This window comes from Triticum urartu, chromosome 3A (assembly GCF_056163025.1).
Source record: "Triticum urartu cultivar PI428250 chromosome 3A, HENAU_Tu73, whole genome shotgun sequence".
Lineage (NCBI taxonomy): Eukaryota > Viridiplantae > Streptophyta > Magnoliopsida > Poales > Poaceae > Triticum > Triticum urartu.
Genome location: NC_141875.1, coordinates 640,114,761 through 640,134,860, shown reverse-complemented (window position 1 = coordinate 640,134,860; position 20,100 = coordinate 640,114,761). Strand labels below are relative to the sequence as shown.

Sequence of the window (20,100 nt, the reverse complement as noted above, 5' to 3'; positions counted from 1 at the left end):
ATCTCATCGGCATAGTCACGACTATGCCCCTCCATCTTAGAGATGGTATCTTCGTGATCCTCGATCATGTCATTGGCTTCACCAAGTTGTTCCAAGAGAGCAACAAAGTGCTTCTTGGATTTACCCTTGAGTTTACCCATAAAGGCCTCAAACTCATTCACCTCCACATTATTTCCCTCATGTTCATCAATGCTATCTGTCGAAGAAGGATGATTAATGATGGTAGTTTTGATGTTGGGGGTTACCTTGTTGGTGGCTTTAGCCATGAGGCACTTGGCGGTGATGCTCTCATTGGGTGAGTCGAAGAGAGACACCCGTGGAGTCGTCGCAATGGCATGGAAACCGACTCACCATCTTCATCATCGTCATCATCCTCATTGTACTCTTCTTGTACCACCAATGCCTTGGGAGGAGTCTTCTTGGTGAAATTGCTCTTGTTGGGGAACGACTTGGCCTTGTCCTTTCGGATGAGCTTGCCACCATTGTCTTCCCTCTTCTCATAAGGGCACTCCGCAACAAAGTGGCTTACATTTCCACAATTGAAACAAGTCCTCACTCGTTGCTTGCCCTTTGTGCCACTTGAATTGTTCTTGTTGAAGTTGGGCCTTGAGTTCTTCTTGCTCCAAAATTGCCTTGAAGCAAGGGCCATGTGTTCATGATAGGCATACTTTGTATCTTCGAGGTTGCTCTCCTCTTCTTCCTCTTCGTCCTCTTCCTCCATACTAACCTTGGCTTTTAGAGCAAGGTTGGGTTTCTTTACTCTTTTAGAGTGAAGTACCGCATTGTCGGCGGTCTTGTCCAAGATGCTCATAGCAACGAACTCATCCAACACATCACTTGAGGACAAGGTGTGGAAGTCCGGCCTTTGACGAATGACGGAGGACATGGCTTTGTGGTAGGGCATCATTGCCTTGAGGAATTTGCGCTTGATCCAATTGTCATCCATGTCCTTGCTTCCATGATCTCGGAGCGAGGCCGTGAGTTTGGTTACCCTCCGATAGAGCTCACGAGGTTCTTCATCTTCTTTCATTGCAAACTCATCGGCTTCATCTTGCACCACTTCATAGTTGGAGCGTTGAATGCTTGCGCTTCCCCGGTAGAGGGAAACCACTTGGCGCCAAGCATCTTTGGCCAAGGAGTAAGGCCGGAGATGAGGAAGGTCTTCCAGTGGGATAGCTTCTTGAATGATGAAGAGAGCATTCTCATTGAATTGATTATCCACAGCTTCTCTAGGAGTGAAGTTGCTTTGGTCATGCGGATAGAAACCTTCTTCAATGATTCTCCAAAGGTTAGTGTTCACATGATTTAAATGACGCTTAAAACGATAGACCCAAGAGTCAAATTCAACATTCTTCTCAATCTTAGGGGCCGGCCCGGCATGATTCAAATGAGTGGAAGGGAGAGGTCCACCATAGACAAGTGGAGGTTCCACATGGGCAAAGATGCCGGTGCCACTCTTACCACTAGTAGGAAGGGCTTTCTCGCTAGTAGCTTCCCCCTTGTCGGAGATAGCATCCGTCACCTTGTTGGTGGGATCACCCACTTTCAACGGTGCGGTGGAAAGTTTAAGCTCTTCTAAGAAATCTTTAAACATGCTTTTGACCTCGGTCGTCATGGAGGTTTTCAATGTGTCCAACGCCACATTGAACTCCTCATGAGAGACCGCGGTTCCCCCATCTCCCGTAGAAGATACCGGATTTGCACTGGAGTGCTCCTCCTCACCTTCTACGACATCAACCATACTCTTCGGACGGTAAAGTCCTTAATAAAGAGACGAGGCTCTGATACCAATTGAAAGGATCGATATAGTTGACTAGAGGGGGGTGAATAGGCAACTAACAATTTTTAGCTTTTCTTTAACAATTTAAACTTTGCATCAAAGTAGGTTGTCTAGATATGCAACTAAGTGAGCAACCTATATGATGCAACAAAGATAAGTACACAAGCAAGCAAGAGATATATCACAAATAAGCTTGCACAAGTAAAGGCATGAGATAACCAAGAGTGGAGCCGGTGGAGACGAGGATGTGTTACCGAAGTTCCTTCCCTTTGAGGGGAAGTACGTCTCCGTTGGAGCGGTGTGGAGGCACAATGCTCCCCAAGAAGCCACTAGGGCCACCATATTCTCCTCACGCCCTCACACAATGCGAGATGTCGTGATTCCACTATTGGTGCCCTTGGAGGCGGTGGCCGAACCTTTACAAACAAGGTTGGGGCAAACTCCACAACTCAATTGGAGGCTCCCAACGACACAACGAAGTTTCACCACAATGGACTATGGCTCCGCGGTGACCTCAACCGTCTAGGGTGCTCAAACACCCAAGAATAACAAGATCCGCAAGGGATTAGTGGGGGAATCAAATTTCTCTTAGTGGAAGTGTAGATCGGGGCCTTCTCAACCACTCCCAAGCAAATCAACAAGTTTGATTGGCTAGGGAGTGAGATCGGGCGAAAATGGAGCTTGGAGCAACAATGGAGCTTAGGGTTAGAAGAGGTGGTCAACTAGAGGAAGAAGACACCCCTTTTATAGCTTAGAACAAAAATCCAACCGTTATCCACCTACCAGCCCGCGACCAGCGGTACTACCGCCCCAGACCAGCGGTACTACCGCAAGTAGCCCCGGGCGTTCGGTCTTTTCGGTTTGTTCGGTTCGGTCTTTTCGGTCTTCCAAGAATTCGGTCTTCCAGAATTAAAGACCTAAATAATTTCGGTCTTTTCGGTTCTTCACTATTCGGTCTTCGGTCTTTACTATTCAGTCTTCGGTCCCGACCAGACAGACCAAATTAATTTGCTACAACTAATATCAGTGTTACTTCCTGCACCACTACATTCATATTACTTCCTCATGTTACTTCCTATATGGCTGTACCAATACATGTTTACATATGGCAGTAATTTACATTTGACAACAAGTAACAAAGTACCAACAGCAAGTAACAAAGTACCAAAACTTGTTTATATTTGACAGCAAGTAAAAAAGATTCATACGACACAAAGTAAGAAGACATGATTCATGGTCCAGCAACAAGATTCATGCATGCATAATCATTTATATTTGACAGGAAGTAAGAAGATAACAAGCAGCAGCAAACAGGCAAGTAACACCACCACATAGTACTTGACAACATAGTACTTGGCATCATGCAAATCAAGTTCAGTACATGATTTCAATGCAACAGCAAACAGCGAACATAAGATTCCACATAAGTTCAATACTTGACATAAGCAGCAAACCACATAGTACTTGACGTCAACAAAGTACTCTCACTCTCAGTTCTCAATTCTCAAGTCTGGTCACAAATTACAAGCACAAGATAACGAACATAGCACACATTCCACATGATTTCAGTTCAACCATGAGTGGATGTGGATCTCACTTTGTTGGTCGACTTGGCCATGGAAGAAGCAACAACACCACCATTGACCTTGCGCTTTTGCTTCACCTTGTCACCAAATTCTTCAATCAACTCTGCAACAAGTAGATTAATCAAATTCATAATCTTAGTGTTGGTAAGTAATCTTCAATCTACTAAAGTTGACAAGTCATGCATATATATTAGTATGTCGTGCATATAAGTAATCTGCTAGTATGTGATTGGTTTGGTACAAGTAATCTGCTATCATGTATGGACAAGTTGGCTAATTGATTTACCTTTTTCTAGCACTTCTAATTCTTCCAAGTTCTCCTTGATGTCGACAGGATTTGTTGACCTTCTCAGCTAGTCTTGCGTACAAACTAAAGCATGTACCATAAATGTAGTTAGAGATGTCCTAAATTCATCAAGTATGCGTCCACTTGTGCTAAAGGCTGACTTTGAAGCCACCGTTGTAATGGGGATAGCAAGAATATCACGAGCCATATTTGCCAAGATTGGGAACCTAGATGAATTCTCTTTCCACCATCCTAGGATGTCAATTTTTTTGTCAGGGTCTTCAGAGTCTTCGGCAAGGTATTTTTCAAGCTCAGATTTACTACTTGCACTTCCTCCACTATTATTTTGCCGCAACCTGCTTGCAATTAGTTGCTTCATCATACTTGCTCCTCCTCCTTCTAGTGGTACTTGGCTATAGGCTGTTGTTATTGGTTCCGGTGTAGTTAATCTTACTCGGTATTCTTCAAACAAATCACGAACACATTTGTTAACAGCAAACCACACCTTCTCTCCACACTCAGTACCAAAAATTTCCAAAGTAGTCAGCCTAGTGAAATCAGATAGCTTATATCTTGGATCAAGAGCTGCAGCAACAAAAATTAGCAAGTTGAGATTTTCCTTCTCCTTCTCCTTCTTCTTCCCTTTCCCTCTTTCATTCACAATAGGACCCTGCTCCTTCACCTTTTCATTCTCATGCCAAGACCCCCAATATTTATCAAACTTTTCTTTCATCCTCTCTGCCATAGCTTTTTGCAAAGGATCTGTACTGCTCATCTAATTTTGAACCAAAATGTGTACATTGCCAACCTCAAAAAGAAAGTTGTTGGAAGTGACATGAAGTGAGGCTGACACACGAACGGTAAGATTATAAAAATGCCCAAGAAAGGCAGCCATTTTCCTAGCATTTTCCCAATCCATCTCATATGGATACCCAAATCCTCCTTTATCTTCAGACAAGTCTAACGCATACAATGGGTCATCTTCACCATACCTTGTAAACACCTTTGCATAGATGATGGAAGCCTTCAACATTATGTAAGTTGAGTTCCAACGAGTGCATACATCTAGGTTCAAGAATGCCTTACTCTGAACCTTCTCTTCCAATGCTAGCTCCCTGAATTTTTCCAACCGGGAAGTCCCATTCTTGATGTATCGGACAGCAGCTCGGACACGTTTGATTGAAAGTTCAACTTCTTTTAGGCCATCTTGTACAATAAGGTTGACAATATGTGCTGCGCATCTCATATGCAGAAACTTTCCATCGGCTATGCTAGTTTTAGCCTCAACCAAACACTTTCTCAAGTGAACAATGCAGCCATCATTATTGCTCGCATTATCCATGGTGACTGTCATAACTCTCTCTAACCCCCATTCCATCAAACATCTCTGCAAGTTCTTCCCAAGATCCTTCCCCTTGTGGCCCTTCACCATGATGAAATTTATAATCTTCTTATGATATTTCCAGTGTTCGTCAATAAAGTGTGCAGTCACTACCATATAGCCATCTTGCTGCTGAGAAGTCCAACAATCCGTGGTTACACACACACTTCCACAATTCTCTTTGAAAAACTTTTTCAACTTGGAATTCTCATCTAGATAAATTTTCACAGTGTCCCTGGTACAAGTTCTTCTTGATGGTGGACTAAAGCGGGGGCAAGCAACTGAAATGAATTTTCTGAATCCAGATTTTTCACCAAATGCAAAAGGTAGCTCATCCTCTATGACCATTACAGCAAATGCCTTCCTAACTGCATCTGCATCATATCTCCAAGTGCTAATGGCATCTCCCGGAGTTGCTTGCAAAGTGGTCTGATTTGGATCCAATTTCCTATCCGGATTGGGCTTGCATATACCAAAGTGCCTGCGCATTGGTGTTGACCCATTGCATGTTGTAGCGGCTTGAATTGGTCGGTCACAATACTTGCACATTCCTTCCTTCACTAACCCCTTATCATCAAAAACTTTGGTGAAATGCTCCCAGATTTCTGATCTTGACGCCATTTGCTTCCGTCCTTTTGGCTTGTCATCTTGAGTAGCTTCTAGATTGGCACCTTCGACAATATTTGGTTCGGCATCTTCATCTTCAATGATACTACGTAAGACGGACTCGTCACCTCCTGCTGCAGCTGCTGCTTCTGCATCCGCCTCTGCCTCTATACTCATAAATGTGTCATCTTTCTCGTTCAACTCATCATGTTTAGATTCTGATATAGGAAACATCTACAAAAAAAGAGGAGATTGGTCTGTCAAACAACATTGACATGAGCAAATCAGAACATAAAGTGCATATAATCAAGTCCTCCAAATCAGAACATTTTAAAGGTATTGAGCATTCCAACAGCAACTACATCTACTTGAATTTAAACATCACAAAAGCTGAACATCATAGAACATGAACAATATATTGATGCACTTAAATGGACAACAATCTGTACATCACAGATGCACACAAGGAGAAGTAGTAGCTTGCTCACCTTTAGTTGCGAGGTTGAGCACCAGAAGAGGACAGAAGACGGCGAGCCGGCGACCGGTGTGGAAGAGGACGAGTGGTGTGGTGGTGACGAATAGCAGCAGCCAACTGCTACACTGGCGGTGGATGGACGTGCCACGGAGAACGAGCAGGAGGGTCGGGGTTGGCGGCCCGTCGCATAGCAGCACGGCAGCACGCACGGGGCACCGGTCGTCACCTGTCCCTGCCCGGGCCGTGGCTCAGGGTGTCATTCTTCATCAGTCGGGGAGGCGCAGGCGATGTGCGCCTCATTGCGGCGGTCGTCACGTCTCACGGCTCATGGGGCATCGGGCCAGAGCGGCGGCCGGCGGGTGGCGGCTAGGGTTCGTCGAGGGGGAGAAAAGAGGAGGCGAGTGAAGCGGCAGGCGTCTCTGTGCCTCGGGTCCTCCTATGCCTCTGTCTCTGAGAGGTGAGGTGAGGACGGGAGCTAGATGGGCTTTAGGTTAACAAATATCTTGCACGGTTGGGCTATTCGGTTTATACGGGTTGTTCGGTCCTCAATACATCACGACCGAACATACCATATTTAGTTCGATCTTAGCATTTTGCAGACTGTTTTTTATTCGGTCTTTTCGGTTTCGGTCTTTTCGGGTTCGGTCTCGGTCTTTTCGGTTTCGGTCTTCGGTCTTTGGTTTTTATTCCTGGGGTGAACCGCAAGGCCATGCGGTACTTCCGCTCCTGACAAGCGGTACTACCGCAAGGCCATGCGGTACTACCGTGAGGAACCGCGGTACTACCGCAGCAGCAGCAATAGCTAGGGCAGACCTGAAGCACATGGGCTGAGGACGGTACTGCCGCAGGCGCGGTACTAACGCTCCCCCTTGCGGTACTACCGCAAGGCAGGAAACCCCTAGCCTGGGAAGAGCGCGGATAAGAATACATTCGTGCCTACTTCCGCTGGAAAACGGACGAAGCAAAAATCCGATACAGTACTACCGTAGAGGAGCGGTACTACCGCCTGGCAGCTGAGCCAGGCCGCGCACGGTACTACCGCGGTGGCGCGGATGTAAAAAATTACATCCGCCCCTACTACCGCGAAGAAGCGGTATTTGGCCTGGGGGCCACGGTACTACGGCTCCAGAGGAGCGGTACTACCGTGGGCACCTGCGGTACTACCGCGCCGAAGTACGGTACTACCGCGGGTGCCTGCGGTACTACCGCTCAAGAAGGAGTAGTACTACCGCAAGCCCATCAATAGCAGCCAAGACAAGGTAAAGAGGATAAACGGAGGATGCTCCAAAGTGCAGGGGAAAGGAGGGGACAAGGAAGAAAACGTGTACGTAATGATTCCACCCAAACCTTTCCGACACGGACCCCCTCTTAATAGTATGGCTTTCTTACGACTCAAATCCACCAAAAAGAAACGTAGAAAAAATGCCGTCTTCAATAGTCTTCGAGGGACACCAAACCGTCTTGTGCCTAGCGATGAAACGTCTTGGAAACTCAAGGCACACGATTAGTCCGCACAAGCATTGTCATCAATCACCAAAACACCTTAGGAATAAATATGCCCTTACACACTAGACACTGGTTAATAGGTTAGTTAATAGCAATAATAATAATAAATAATTGGTGAAAAAACTATACAAAATTGATATAATAACAACACACAACAATTAAAAATTCTAGATACATTTATGCCGTATTAGGGTGAACCTACTACGAGTTAAGGTTGCATATCAACTAGTTTGACCTCGCCTTATAAAGAGGACGAGGCCTAGGGCTACAAAGATACCTAGTTGAATATGGAGGTTGAGGAGCCCTCCTCGAAATTGAAGGTATGCAAATTATACTCCATCTTTTTTGGAATATAAGACGCATATGTCTCTAAGATTTGCTTTTGATGAATGATTAGTCTATGGTTTTCCTAGATAAATTTGATACCACCGAAAAATACTTCTTAATACAAATCCAATTTGTATACTTTTTTCACTATGTATCATGTAGTCCACTTATTATCGAATAAATTTTTGATCAAAGATAAAGTTTGCAAAGCATATGCACCTTATGCTTTTGGAGAAATGGTGTATATATGAACATAAGACCATGATGGTAATGGTTGATGTTAACATACATGTTTTATAAAAGTGTTTGAGATTTAATTTTCAGGTAACCCATGAATAAACAATACGCAAATTTTAAACCAAACCTCCTATTCGCGGTGAGCAAAAAATACGCTTATCATACATTTTTTGTGACAAAATTAAAACAACTAAAATCAATGTAGAGAAAACCCATGAAAGTTAAAATCGAAAAAGAGCATTAGTAAGTACTACGACATCATGATGGTGATGCTAAAACCAGAGCTGGCCAACGGGCCGGCCCGGCCCGGCATGGCCCAACCCATCGTAATCGGGCCGGCCCGGCACAGGATGGCCCAACCCATCATAATCGTGCCTGTCACGGCTTGGCTAGGTGTGGCGCGATTATTAGCCGGGCCATGCCTTTCCGGCCTACGTGTTGGCCCCTCCAGCCCAGGTACAACCCAGAAGCTATGCGGGCCGGCCCGCGGCATGCCAGGCCTGTTAGGCTGGTGACCTGTTAGGTTGTTATTGGGCTATTTTCCAGCCATATATATTTAAAAAAAATCCTAAATAAGAATTAAATAAATAAATGGGCCGTGTCGTGCCGACCCGTGTGCTCATACTTCAGGCCCAGGCACGGCCCCTGGCGTGCCGTGCGGGTGTCCTACCGAGCCGGCCCGGCTATCCCAGCCCATTTGCCCAGCTTTGGCTAAAACATCATTCTTAAACCCAATTGGTCAAGCCGAATAAGGAAGGATCCTTCAGATATCTAAAGGACAGAATTTGGAAGCATGTCCAAGGGTGGATGGAGAAGTGCTTATCAGCGGGAGGTAAAGAAGTGCTAATAAAATCAGTGGCTCAATCTATTCCTACATATTCGATGGCGTGCTTTAAACTACCACGGGGGCTTTGTGAACACATCAATGGCATAATTCGGAAGTTTTGGTGGGGAAGTAGGAATGGACAAAGGAAAACAGTTTGGGTGTCATGAAATACAATGACTAAACCAAAATTTATGGGAGGTTTAGGCTTTCGGGATGTCGAGCTTTTCAACTTGGCTCTACTTGCCCGCCAAGCCTGGAGATTATTAAACGAACCTGAGACGTTGAGCGCACGGGTCCTTAGAGCCCGCTATTACCCTAATGCAAACATCCTTGAAGCTACTTTGGGTCAGCCCCCCTCCTAGGTCTGGCGTTCGCTTTTGGAAGGGAGGGATGTTTTGTCTCTTGGGCTGATTAAAAGAATTGGTTCAGGTTCGACTACCAGGATCTGGTTTGACAACTGGATACCAAGGGACTACAAACTATGACCGATCTGTGCTAAAATAGCTAACCCACCTTTGTTGGTGTCGGAACTCATTAATCCCGCGACCCGCTCTTGGGATAGGAAAACCCTCATGGATCAGTTTATTGCTCCGGACATTGAAGTGATCCTCAACATACCCATCAGCAATCGGGTTCAGGAGGACTTCTGGGCTTGGCGCTATGACCGGTGTGGTGTTTTCTCAGTCCGATCAGCGTACCGGATGATTACGACAATCAAGGCCCAGAGGAAAGATTGGCTCGAGCACCGGTCGGGACACTCCAACGGTGCAGTTGACAGGAGTTCATGGACACAGTTGTGGAAAGTAAAAGTACCATCCAAAATTCGCGTTTTCATGTGGCGGCTCGGGCACACCTCGCTTCCCACGGGACTGGTCCGACACAAGAGGAAGATGGCAGACAACCCTGTCTGTTCTATATGTAATGCGGAGGAAGACTCATGGAGACACTCACTTGTAAGTTGTTGAGTGGCCAGGTGCGTTTGGGCTCTGGGTGATGATGAACTACTTGAGCATGTGATATCGAACCACAACGAAGATGCTAGGCTATGGCTATTCTGGCTTTTCGAGACCACAAACCAACACGACCTTGCGCGCGTTCTGGTGACCATGTGAGCGATGTGGTGGGCTAGATGGAAGGCTATCCATGAAGATGAATTTCAAAGTCCGTTAACAACAATGTGTTTTATAAAGAGGTATTTGGAAGACCTAGAGATTGCAGCAGTCAGAACGCCAAGTCGAGAGTTGGGACGAGTGGAGCGGCCCCGTGCTAGGGCTTGGCTACCACCGTCGGGTGAGGCTTCAAAGCTGAATTGTGATGGCGCTATTTCCACTTTGGGAGAAAGAGGAGTTGCTGCAGTGGTTTGTAGGAACAAGGCCGGAAACTATCTGGGAGCCTCAGCAGTGGTGTATGAAGGCTTGATCGATCCAGCTAGCCTGGAGGCACTAGCTTGCAGCGAGGCTCTAGCCCTCGCTCGGGACCTAAATTTGCAGGACTTGGAGATAGCTTCAGACTGTCAGAAAGTGATCTCAAACATCAAGAACGGAGGGTCGCCGGCTTATGCTCCTATTCTTAGGGAGATTCAATTTAGTAGAATTTTTTCCTGCTGTTATTTTCCGTTTCGAGCATAGGGAGAATAATTTCGAGGCCCACTCGCTAGGTAAAGGAGCTGCGTCTCTTGTGGTGGGTCGCCATGTGTAGCTAGGGGTTTTGCACGACATCGCTTGTATTCCTCAGTTTTTGAACTTTGAATAAAGCCCCAGTTATCCTAAAAAAAAACTGGTCAAGCCCAAAAAACAAGCCCAACTCGGCAACTCCCCGATATACCCCCTGCAGCCTTGCTGTAGAATTGTACCCCGTGCTCGTCTCTGTTCTGTTGGCCAGCCGTCCGCCCGTCACCGGCCCCGCCGGCATGGCGCTCCCGGAACTGCTCTCGCGCCTGCGCCTCGCACCTCTCCACCATCACCTGCGCCGCTCTCTCTCCGCCGTCGCCCCTCCGCCCCACGAGCCGCCCCCTCCCCATCCCGCCCCACCGCCACAGCCGGCCTCCAATAAGCACAAGCTATTCGTCGCCGGTAACACTCCTCCCTCCTGTCCCCGTCTACTTATTCCCCAATCGGCCATTGTCACTCACCTCGGTTTGCCTCGTTTGCTTGCGAGCATGGACAGGGCTCTCGTGGTCCGCGGACGAGCGGTCGCTGACGGACGCCTTCTCCTCCTTCGGCACCGTCACCGAAGGTAAAAGACCAATCCACATGCAAACCAAAGCCATTTCTCATTTGGTCGGTAGCAATATAACCTCTCGAGTGGTGGGTGCTGGGCGGGTTCAGATGGTACGCGTGGTAGGTGCTCGACGAAACGGCTCCCAGGCCCTCCTGGACGACCCGGTTCCGCCCAGCCTCGCGAACTGTTCGACAGAATGCCTGTTAGGGACGTCGTCGCCTGCTCGGCGGCAATCTACCGGAGTGCGAGGGCCGGGTCGTTCGACGAGGCCGTTGGGCTGTTTGTCGGCATGGTGAGGGCAGAAGTGTGCCCAAACTCGTTCACCTTGGTCGGTGCATCGCTCGCCGCGGCCGGGCTGGGTGACGCGGTGCTCACCGAGTGCATCCATGGGTGGGTTGTCAAGCTTCGGTTGGACTCCAATCCTTTTGTCCGAACCGCGTTGCTTGATTCATATGCGAAGTGCGGCTGCCCCATCAAGGCACGTGCTTTGTTTGGTGAAATGAGGGATCCAGGTATAGTTACCTGGAATGCGATGATCTCCGGGTTAGTGCATAATGATTTGTTCGAGGAGGCAGTTCTGGTGTTTAAAAGGTTGCTTCATTCGTTGGGGCCAATTGATAATGTTGTGACTATGATAAGCACTGCTCAAGCTTGTGCTGGTTGTGGTGATGTTGGACTGTGTGGGACTGCACATGCTTACACGGTCAAGATGGGGCTTGATTTGGATGTATCAGTGACAAACTCGATACTGGGCATGTACTTGGGTTATGCTAGTCTTGAGATTGGAAGAGAGATTTTCAGGAAGATTCCTGTCAACAATGTTGTTAGTTGGACGATGATGATGGGTTTCCTTCTTGAGAAAGGGCATGCTGGTGAAGTTATACATATGTTTGTCAAGATGAGGTCAAATGGTATAGTTCCTGACATGGTAGCAATGGTTGGTTTGGTGCAAGCTTGTGCACTTATGGGTGATGGAAGCAGAGGAAAGTTGGTTCATAACCAGATTGTAATCCGTGGGTTTAGTAGAGAGCTTCCTGTAGTGAATTCCTTAATCACAATGTATTCCAAATGTAAGGATTTAAGCTCTGCAAGGAAGTTGTTTGATGGAAGAAGGGATAAGAGCTTGGTCTCATGGACTGCAATGGTGGCGGCGTGTGTAGAAAATGGAGATGTGCTAGAAGGATTGGATCTCTTTGCTAAGATGAGGCATGGAGGCTTGTTTGCGATTGATTATGTAACGTTAGTCACCTTATTGCTTGCCTGTTATGTGATTGCTAAGTTTGACCTGTGTGTTCAGCTTCATGGGTATAGCTACAAGTCAGGTTTGTCTTTGTACAGACCTGTTCTTAACACCCTTATGGCAGTTTATGGTAAGTGTGGATATGTGGCTCTAGCCCAAAAATTGTTTGATGAGATGATTTGTCGAGATACTGTCTCGTGGAATACTATGATATTATCCTTTGGTATAAATGGCCAAGGAGAGGAAGCAATAACACTTTTTAATGAGATGGAGAAATCTAGCGAGGGCCGAGACAGTGTAACATACTTGAACACATTGCTAGCATGCAGCCATTCTGGCCTGGTGGATGATGGGTTGATCATCTTTAGAAGAATGATAAACGATAAGGGCATAAATCCATGTCAGGAGCACATTGGATGCATAGTGGATATGTTAGCAAGAGCTGGCCGCTTGGACGAAGCAGCAGGAGTGGCTAGCTTGACTGACAATAAATTGGGACTAAATGCTTGGAAAGCCCTTATGGGAGGGGGTCATTTGCACAGTGACATGAAGTTCACTAATGTTGCTGCGGAGAAGGTGCTTACAGTGGAATCATTTGATTATGGACACGTGTTGTTACTTTCTAACACTTATGCATCACTTGGGAAATTCAGTGCTGCTGAATCTGTCAGATCCTGTTATACAAAACAGATCGCAAAGAAAACTCTGGGGCTTAGTTCAATTTAGGCCATGCCATCCATGATCCATCACAAGGTAGCTGAAGAGTACTTCCCTGGGAAGGGTAAGGATATATCACACAAGGACCACCAGTCTCAAGCTATTGGAATCTATTTTAGGCATTAACGTTTGAATTTTACTTTGTCAAATGGTTAGTCTACTGTGAAGTGTGAACAATGGATGAGCATCAGCATTAGGTTTCAAAAGGCTCAGGTGCAATAGTGGATTGCCTCGGACCCTTGGCCATTGGGTCTTAAGTCTTGTGACTAACAGTCGGCTCAGCCTTTTGACACATGAATGTGGAGTTCGTCAGACGGTATTCTGACCACTTAGAAGAGTTGTTAAGCACACCTCAAATTTTCATTACTTTCTTTTGTTTATGGCCATTTTCCTTTACATATGGGTTGGAATATATCTGGTTAGAACTTGGAGTCCCAATCTTACTAACCTCTGGTTGGCTTGATTGGCATCTGTATCAATCACTCTGGAGCTGGTCCTGAAAACACGTGTGCTGATTGCAACAACTCCAAAGAAAAGGAGAGTGAATAGCAGCAACATCAACAAGACAACAATGTACATTCACAGTAATATATATGTTGGTAGAGGAAGCTGCAACTACCAGCTGTGTGCTGTGCGTAGTATCTAATTACTTTTGAGTAAGATGGTTGGGTGCACTTCATTATGTAATTCATGAACAAACAATTAGCTCCTAGACAATTCAAAAAATGCATAAGTTGGATTTGCTTGAAATATTTGATAATTCATATTTTTATATCTGCATCCATTGATCAGGTTAACTGGATCCAAGTATTTCTGTTGCTACTTGCAATTTCTTTTGACAGTCCCTATGTATCAGCTGATTTTGAGTTATTACTTCTGAATTGGGTGTTCATGAATCTAGTTGCGCCCTTTCTTCCTAAAAGGCGATATAATTCATGCATATTGCTCTTGCAGTACCGACAGATCCTATACTTCTGATGTGTTGATACTAAGACTCTAAGAGGTAGCCATATACTTGATTAGTTTTATGTCATAGATAGCTAGTCTGCAGTGGCCCCCAACAAGTGTACATTACTCTGTACCTGCATGTAGTCTGGTTCATGCGCCTGGGTTTCTGTCAGTGTCCATCATTTCTATTTTGAGCAAGTTTGTCCGTGGCATGTGGTTATTGATTGACCTAACACAGGGGCATACTCTGAGTCTGAGTAATAACATGTCAATGTGCATATACTGTGGAACTAGCTGACTGAGTTATATCATTGTTTGCCTGGTATTAGATTTTGTGGCCATATGGAACTGCAGTATCATTTGTTCTATTCATCCCAGAAAATTAATACCTAATGCTGTTTTTACATGTGTTAAACTTATCTTAATACAGTGAAGTTATATGGATACTATTTCGTGTTGCAGTGAGAATAATGTATGACAAAAACTCTGGAAGGTCAAGAGGCTTTGGTTTTGTCCAGTTCTCAAATCATTATGAGGCTAAGTATGCCATGGACGCTATGGATGGAAAGGTTCTTTATGAAGAGAGTTGCCTTACAAACTGCTATTGCTAGATATTCAATTCATAGAAGGATCAAACAAATGACCTGGATTTTTTTAAATTCTACAGGTAATGCTGGGGCGGGCATTACGAATAAGTTTTGCTCTTGACAAAGTTCGTGGTGGTCCAGTTATTGTTCCACGTCTTCCCACGGTGGGTAAATTTTTGTCATATCCGTTCCCTAAAATATGATATTTTTTTGGCTACTGTAAACTCATATACAGAAACATTGCTGGGATTTGATTTCTATACTCGTTTGAATATGCTATTGTGCATATCCTTAACATTCTACCCAAATTCAGATAAAACAAATCTAAGGTTTTTTTTTTTGGAAACAGTTGTTTGAGGCAGTTCATTGAAGGATGACCCTATGTCCGTACTGTTTGAACTTCGCCTTTTTTTTGCGGGGATGTTTGAACTTCACCTGAAAGTATAACGAAAAGGTTATTTAACTTGTTAGTTTCTTCACATGTTGAACACCTATTAGTGGAGGCACAGTCCACAAGGGCGTGATTGGTTTAATCTAACTGCTTAGTTGCCATTAGTTTTGGGAGCCCTAGTCCAATCCTCAAATGAGCCGTAAATAATCTAAACATTATGTGAATGCATTTAAAAATAAATAAATATTATATGCACAAAAGGCTGTACTAGCAAGTACGGCCTGTGTGTACTTGCTGCAGACACACTACTGACTTAATTAAGTTCCACAAAAATATTGCTGGCATCATTATGATCCAGAAACTCACACTTCATCAAATTGGAATACAATAGACCTTTTAGCTCTTCATTGATGCTCTTTGGATAACAGTCATACATCTGGCTAAACTACGCTACATTAGTTCTTCATCACATTAAAAAAGATAATAAAGTCCTGTGCCATATTGCAAAACAGGAAAGTCTGTTGACAATTTTCCAAGTATATACTCTCTGCAGGACAAATTTCCCTCCCAATACTTATTTTTTAGGCGCATCTGTATTGGCGTTGACCTCTGCTTCTGCCTCTTCCTTGGTGTGTACTTTGATGGACTCTTCAGCATGGAGTGACATGGATTTATATTGATAGTAGTGTGAGCATATAAGGAAGTAGAAAAGGTTCAGTACTCCTATGAGGGCAATGAAATAGAAGTAATAATCAAGCTTGCCAAGATTAATGTCATCTGTCAACCAGCTTGTGTGGCCATCTCTGGTAGTCACTTTCCTTGTAATGTTTGCCAGAGCAGTACTCAAGTAGTTTGCTCCAGCTAACGTAACGAAAAAGAGGGATCCTGCTAGGGTTAGCATCTGCTCTGGAAACTGCTTATTATAGAATTCTATTTGTCCAACTGCATTGAAGGCCTCAGCAATACCCATTAGAATCAATTGGGGGGCAAGCCACACGACTGACATAGGTGATTTTCCTCCATTAGACAATGCTGAGTTTCTCCTTTTGTGTTCAACAAGCCCTGCTACCACCATTGAAATGGGAGAAATCACCAATCCTATACCCTGTCTCTGAAGAAGTGTAATTCCACTTTCCACTCCGGTGAATCTTCTAGCTATAGGTACCAATATTCGGTCATAAATCGGCAGGAATGCAGTTAGGGCGATTAAGGATATGGATATAACAGAGCCTGCAGGGATTTCAAAATGTGTTCCAAGGTGACAGTCCATTGTTAATGTTTGCAAGATTATATATGTGAATTGTTGAGCCAACGCGACGAAGCATATGATGCCAGATATACAGATAGGCACAATTCTTAACAAACATTTAACCTCTTCTATTTGCTGGATACTGCAAAGCTCCCATGAGTTTCTTGCAGAACCGTCATCATTTATATCACCATCCCTTACAATCGCACCTTTGTTCAGACACCTGAGTACAAATGACAATAAAAGGTGGATATACATTAGCATCTAGCACATAATTGTTTGAAATGATTAGTAATTTTTTTTTGATCTGCCTAGCATGTTCTTTATCTTTTTATTTCACTTTGTTGAGGAGTGCAGGACGTTTTGCTCACTTACTTGCAGAAAAATGACTTACATTTACCAGCACATGAATGTCTGCATGTTTTAGCAAGTTACATGGATGTTAAGCCTATAGAACACTTTTGCAAGCTAATTGGAATAGTTTTCTTGGAAAAAAACACGATACTTTTGGGAATGGGACGCTATCAAATGGTATTTTTTGTCTGTGTTGTGACACTTCCATCGTGGCTAGTTCTTTATTTTACCTGAACTGGGAAGTAAGTGGCAATCTGAAAATACGGTGGCCACCTATCGGAGGACTGAAGAGCAGCAACTCTTGTTGATTTATATTGTCAGGATGCGGAAGCTTGAGTCTTCTCTTTTTAAATGATGCCACTAAAACTTGGGCAATTCCAGTGAAGATGCTTCCCTCTGGTGGTACATGGACATAACGTCTAGTGCCCATGAATAAAATGATGATTGAAAAAAGCATGAAGAATGTGGGAATGCCAAATCCTATTGGCCAGCTGATGCTATTCTGGATGTAGATGAGAATAGTCATGGAGAACACCAGGGCAGCAGTAGTTGTGCCATAATACCAGTTATAATAACTATTCAGGCCCTTTCGGCTTTTTTCATCAGTCATATCGAATTGGTCTACTCCAAAGGGCAAGCTGCATGGTCGGATTGCTCCACCGCCGATGGTTAGAAACGCTAGAGATATGTATAGCACGCTCAGCTGGAGTGTTGATGGACTGTTGCAGTGCCCACCTAATTGGGCTGTCTGACTGCAGTCTGGTGGTTTGAGAGCTGGAACTGATGCAGACAAAGTCAATCCCAGCATCCCCTGTTTTTGCAGCAAATAAGTACGCAGATTAGACTGTGAGCAATGCAAAAATCTATTAGTTGCTGACATCTGCGAACATATTGTAGGAAATTCAGTATAGTTCACATTTTTCTAGTTCGTGACAGTAATTCCTTAGAACAGCTAACCCGGTAAATAAATGCCATTTGCTGAGACATCAAGTTTTGTTGCGATAATAAGCAGATAAAATGTTAGCCATTGCCTGTGGTTCGTTGCACATGCTATTTCTCATATTAATCAATCAATAATGCTGTTTTTTTAAAAGCATAATGCTGGTTATTTCATTCATTTGTTAGACTTATTTTGGCAATGACACTTATCTCACATTTCCTTTTGTCAATACAAGCAGGCGAAACAAGACGACTAAAAGAACTTTGACCGCGGACATACCAGGAGGCTAAAGAAGGATCCGTAGGCCAGGGTTCTGAACCTTCCCAAGTAGGCGTCGGAGATGAAGGCGCCTAGTAACGGCGCAAAGTTCAGCGTACCGTAGAAAATGTTGGTGATGTTTGCTGCCGCGAGCCGCCCAATGTTGTAGCGGTTGACAAGATAGACCGTGAGATTTGCTGCCACGCCAACTGACCCCACCTTCTCAAACGTCTCGGTTGCTGCATAGAAAGGAAGTGTGAGGCACATTTCTTGCCTATGCTAACTAAATACTCCGACATTGCACGGTGTTATGGAATCTAAATGGTCGTGCTTTGTTATACTCTGACGCCTACTTGGGTGGAGTAAAAGTTAACAATTGTGTCGTCGTGGCCCCTTAGGTTGTGCAAATAAAAAAGATCCTAAAATATACTAAATTAAATGAATCAGCTAATCAGAAGACCGTGATACACATCTGTCTACTGCATTGAATGTGTGATAATTGTGGTAGCAAAGCCTCACAATCTTTAAGCTCGTAAATGTTTGAGAGATTTGGCAATCTGTCCCTAAATGCCATTCATCTTTTTTTGTGTGCCGTGGAAAGATATGACCAACCATTCAACGCGACACGGGCGAATCTAATCCTTGATCTTCCCTATATCAATCAAACAATTACTAGACCTAATTGTTCAACTCGTTTTTTCCTTTGCGGGAAGGCCAGAATTAGTTTTTTTTGGGGGGTGGAAATTGTTCATGGCCGTCATGATGAGCTTGCTAGCTCGGCCGGCCGGGGAGCCTGCACTGTACGACCGGCCGAGGTAGCTACGGATGCGCTCCTGGACTGTACGAGGTAGAGGCCGTAAGCCAGTGGCCACTGGCCATGAATGATGCTCTTGTAACTTTTATCCTAGTAACAAAACAAACAAAACACACACTCTCTGTCTTTCTCTTACACACACGCACGCACGCACAAGCAAGCAAAGCAATAACACAGATCGGAAAGAAGAAGAAACCAAAGCAGGCTGAGAGATGGAGAGATCCACACGGGAATGGAGTAGAAGTGAACGTGTGAAGCATACATACGTACATACCTATGATGAAGGGCATGCACTTCCACCCCAGCGGCTTCCTCCTGCCGCCCCGCCTTGCGCCACTGCCGCCGGCGCCCTCCTCCAGCAGCGCCTCGCCTCCCCCCATCTCCACCTCCGCAGCAGGAGCAGCCATGTCCCCGTCTCTGTCTCTGCCCCAAGCCTCGGCTCTCCAGCGAAAAACGGCCAGCGGGACACAGGGGCAAGCGACGTAGTATCTCGGAATTTAAGGAGGGCTGCCTGCGCCTACGTAATCCCGCCAGGAAGCAAGCACAGAGCGCTTCGGCTTTTTAGGCGGTGCCAATCTCAGCCATTCATTCACTTCGGTGCCGTCGCTCGCGCCGCTGGGATCAGGATGGATGGCTGGATGCGTGCATGGATATGCAGCATATGTCAATAAACAAATAAATAAAAATATATCCTCATGCGGCGCGCATGAGTAGGTGGGGTGCGGGACGGGAGGGGGAGGCCACCACGCATCCTCGTGGTAACGTGTCGCCTCGCGATCGAAACCGCATCATCCGTTGGAGTATCTCGCTTTCAATTGCGTGGAGTGATTTCAGTGTCAGTGTGTGTGTGGGCTGGTAACCGTCGGCTTCCTCCCTCCCTCCCTCGGCGGCACTTGATGGCGGCGGGTACGGGCACTCGGTGGGGTTCTTGTTTTTTTTTTCTTTCTCCTTCGTCTTCGGTGGACCGCGTCAACGGCCGGCGACCTGCGTGCTGAGTGAAAGGAGTACAGCTGGCAGGTACGCATGGCCACGGCCCGTGCTCTCCGGCCTTTGGGCGTTTGTGATCGATCGAGCCGAAATGTTGGACGTCAGGTACCTCATCCTGGGGATGCACATGCATCACAGTGCCTCGGTCTATCATACGACTGGCTCGACGACCCGTCTTTTCCTTCCCGAGCTATCAAGGGCTCTTGTCGTGGCCCATGTGGATAGTGTCCTGTGGCCGGGTTGTTTTCGATCTTAGGGGGCATCGGATCCGGTTTCCTGCGCCATCCCATGCGCGCGTCCATGGATAAAAGGGTATGCAGGATTTCCATTTCGAAATCAAGCAATTTGACCCATCACACCAGCCCGGCTGTGCGGCGACATCTCT

At 45.5% G+C, this 20,100-nt stretch overlaps 2 protein-coding genes and 1 pseudogene across 3 annotated transcripts; 1 reads left to right on the top strand and 2 right to left on the bottom strand.

Moving 5' to 3' along the window:
* Positions 1–3,284: 3,284 nt before the first annotated feature.
* LOC147981018 (zinc finger BED domain-containing protein RICESLEEPER 2-like) lies at positions 3,285–5,873 on the bottom strand (annotated as a pseudogene).
* A 4,946-nt stretch (positions 5,874–10,819) lies between these two features.
* On the top strand, positions 10,820–18,307 carry LOC125545695 (glycine-rich RNA-binding protein 4, mitochondrial). Of its 2 annotated transcripts, none has more exons than XR_015598785.1 (5): positions 10,820–11,082; positions 11,177–11,245; positions 11,338–13,251; positions 14,598–14,704; positions 14,803–14,831. XR_015598785.1 is itself a non-coding variant. In XM_048709723.2 (5 exons), the coding sequence occupies exons 1-5, from the start codon at positions 10,920–10,922 to the stop codon at positions 17,910–17,912; spliced, it is 441 nt and encodes a 146-aa protein (XP_048565680.1). In that variant the 5' UTR covers positions 10,838–10,919; the 3' UTR covers positions 17,913–18,307. The 2 variants fall into 2 exon arrangements, 1 of the variants encoding a protein (XP_048565680.1); XM_048709723.2 differs by lacking the exon at positions 11,338–13,251 and adding an exon at positions 17,895–18,307 and having other exon boundaries at positions 10,838–11,082; positions 14,803–14,886.
* Positions 15,427–19,263, bottom strand: LOC125545696 (protein NRT1/ PTR FAMILY 2.13-like). Its single transcript, XM_048709724.2, has 4 exons — positions 19,003–19,263; positions 17,936–18,153; positions 16,947–17,527; positions 15,427–16,585 (listed from the first exon to the last, which is right to left on the bottom strand). The coding sequence occupies exons 1-4, from the start codon at positions 19,133–19,135 to the stop codon at positions 15,688–15,690; spliced, it is 1,830 nt and encodes a 609-aa protein (XP_048565681.1). The 5' UTR covers positions 19,136–19,263; the 3' UTR covers positions 15,427–15,687.
* Positions 19,264–20,100: the final 837 nt, after the last annotated feature.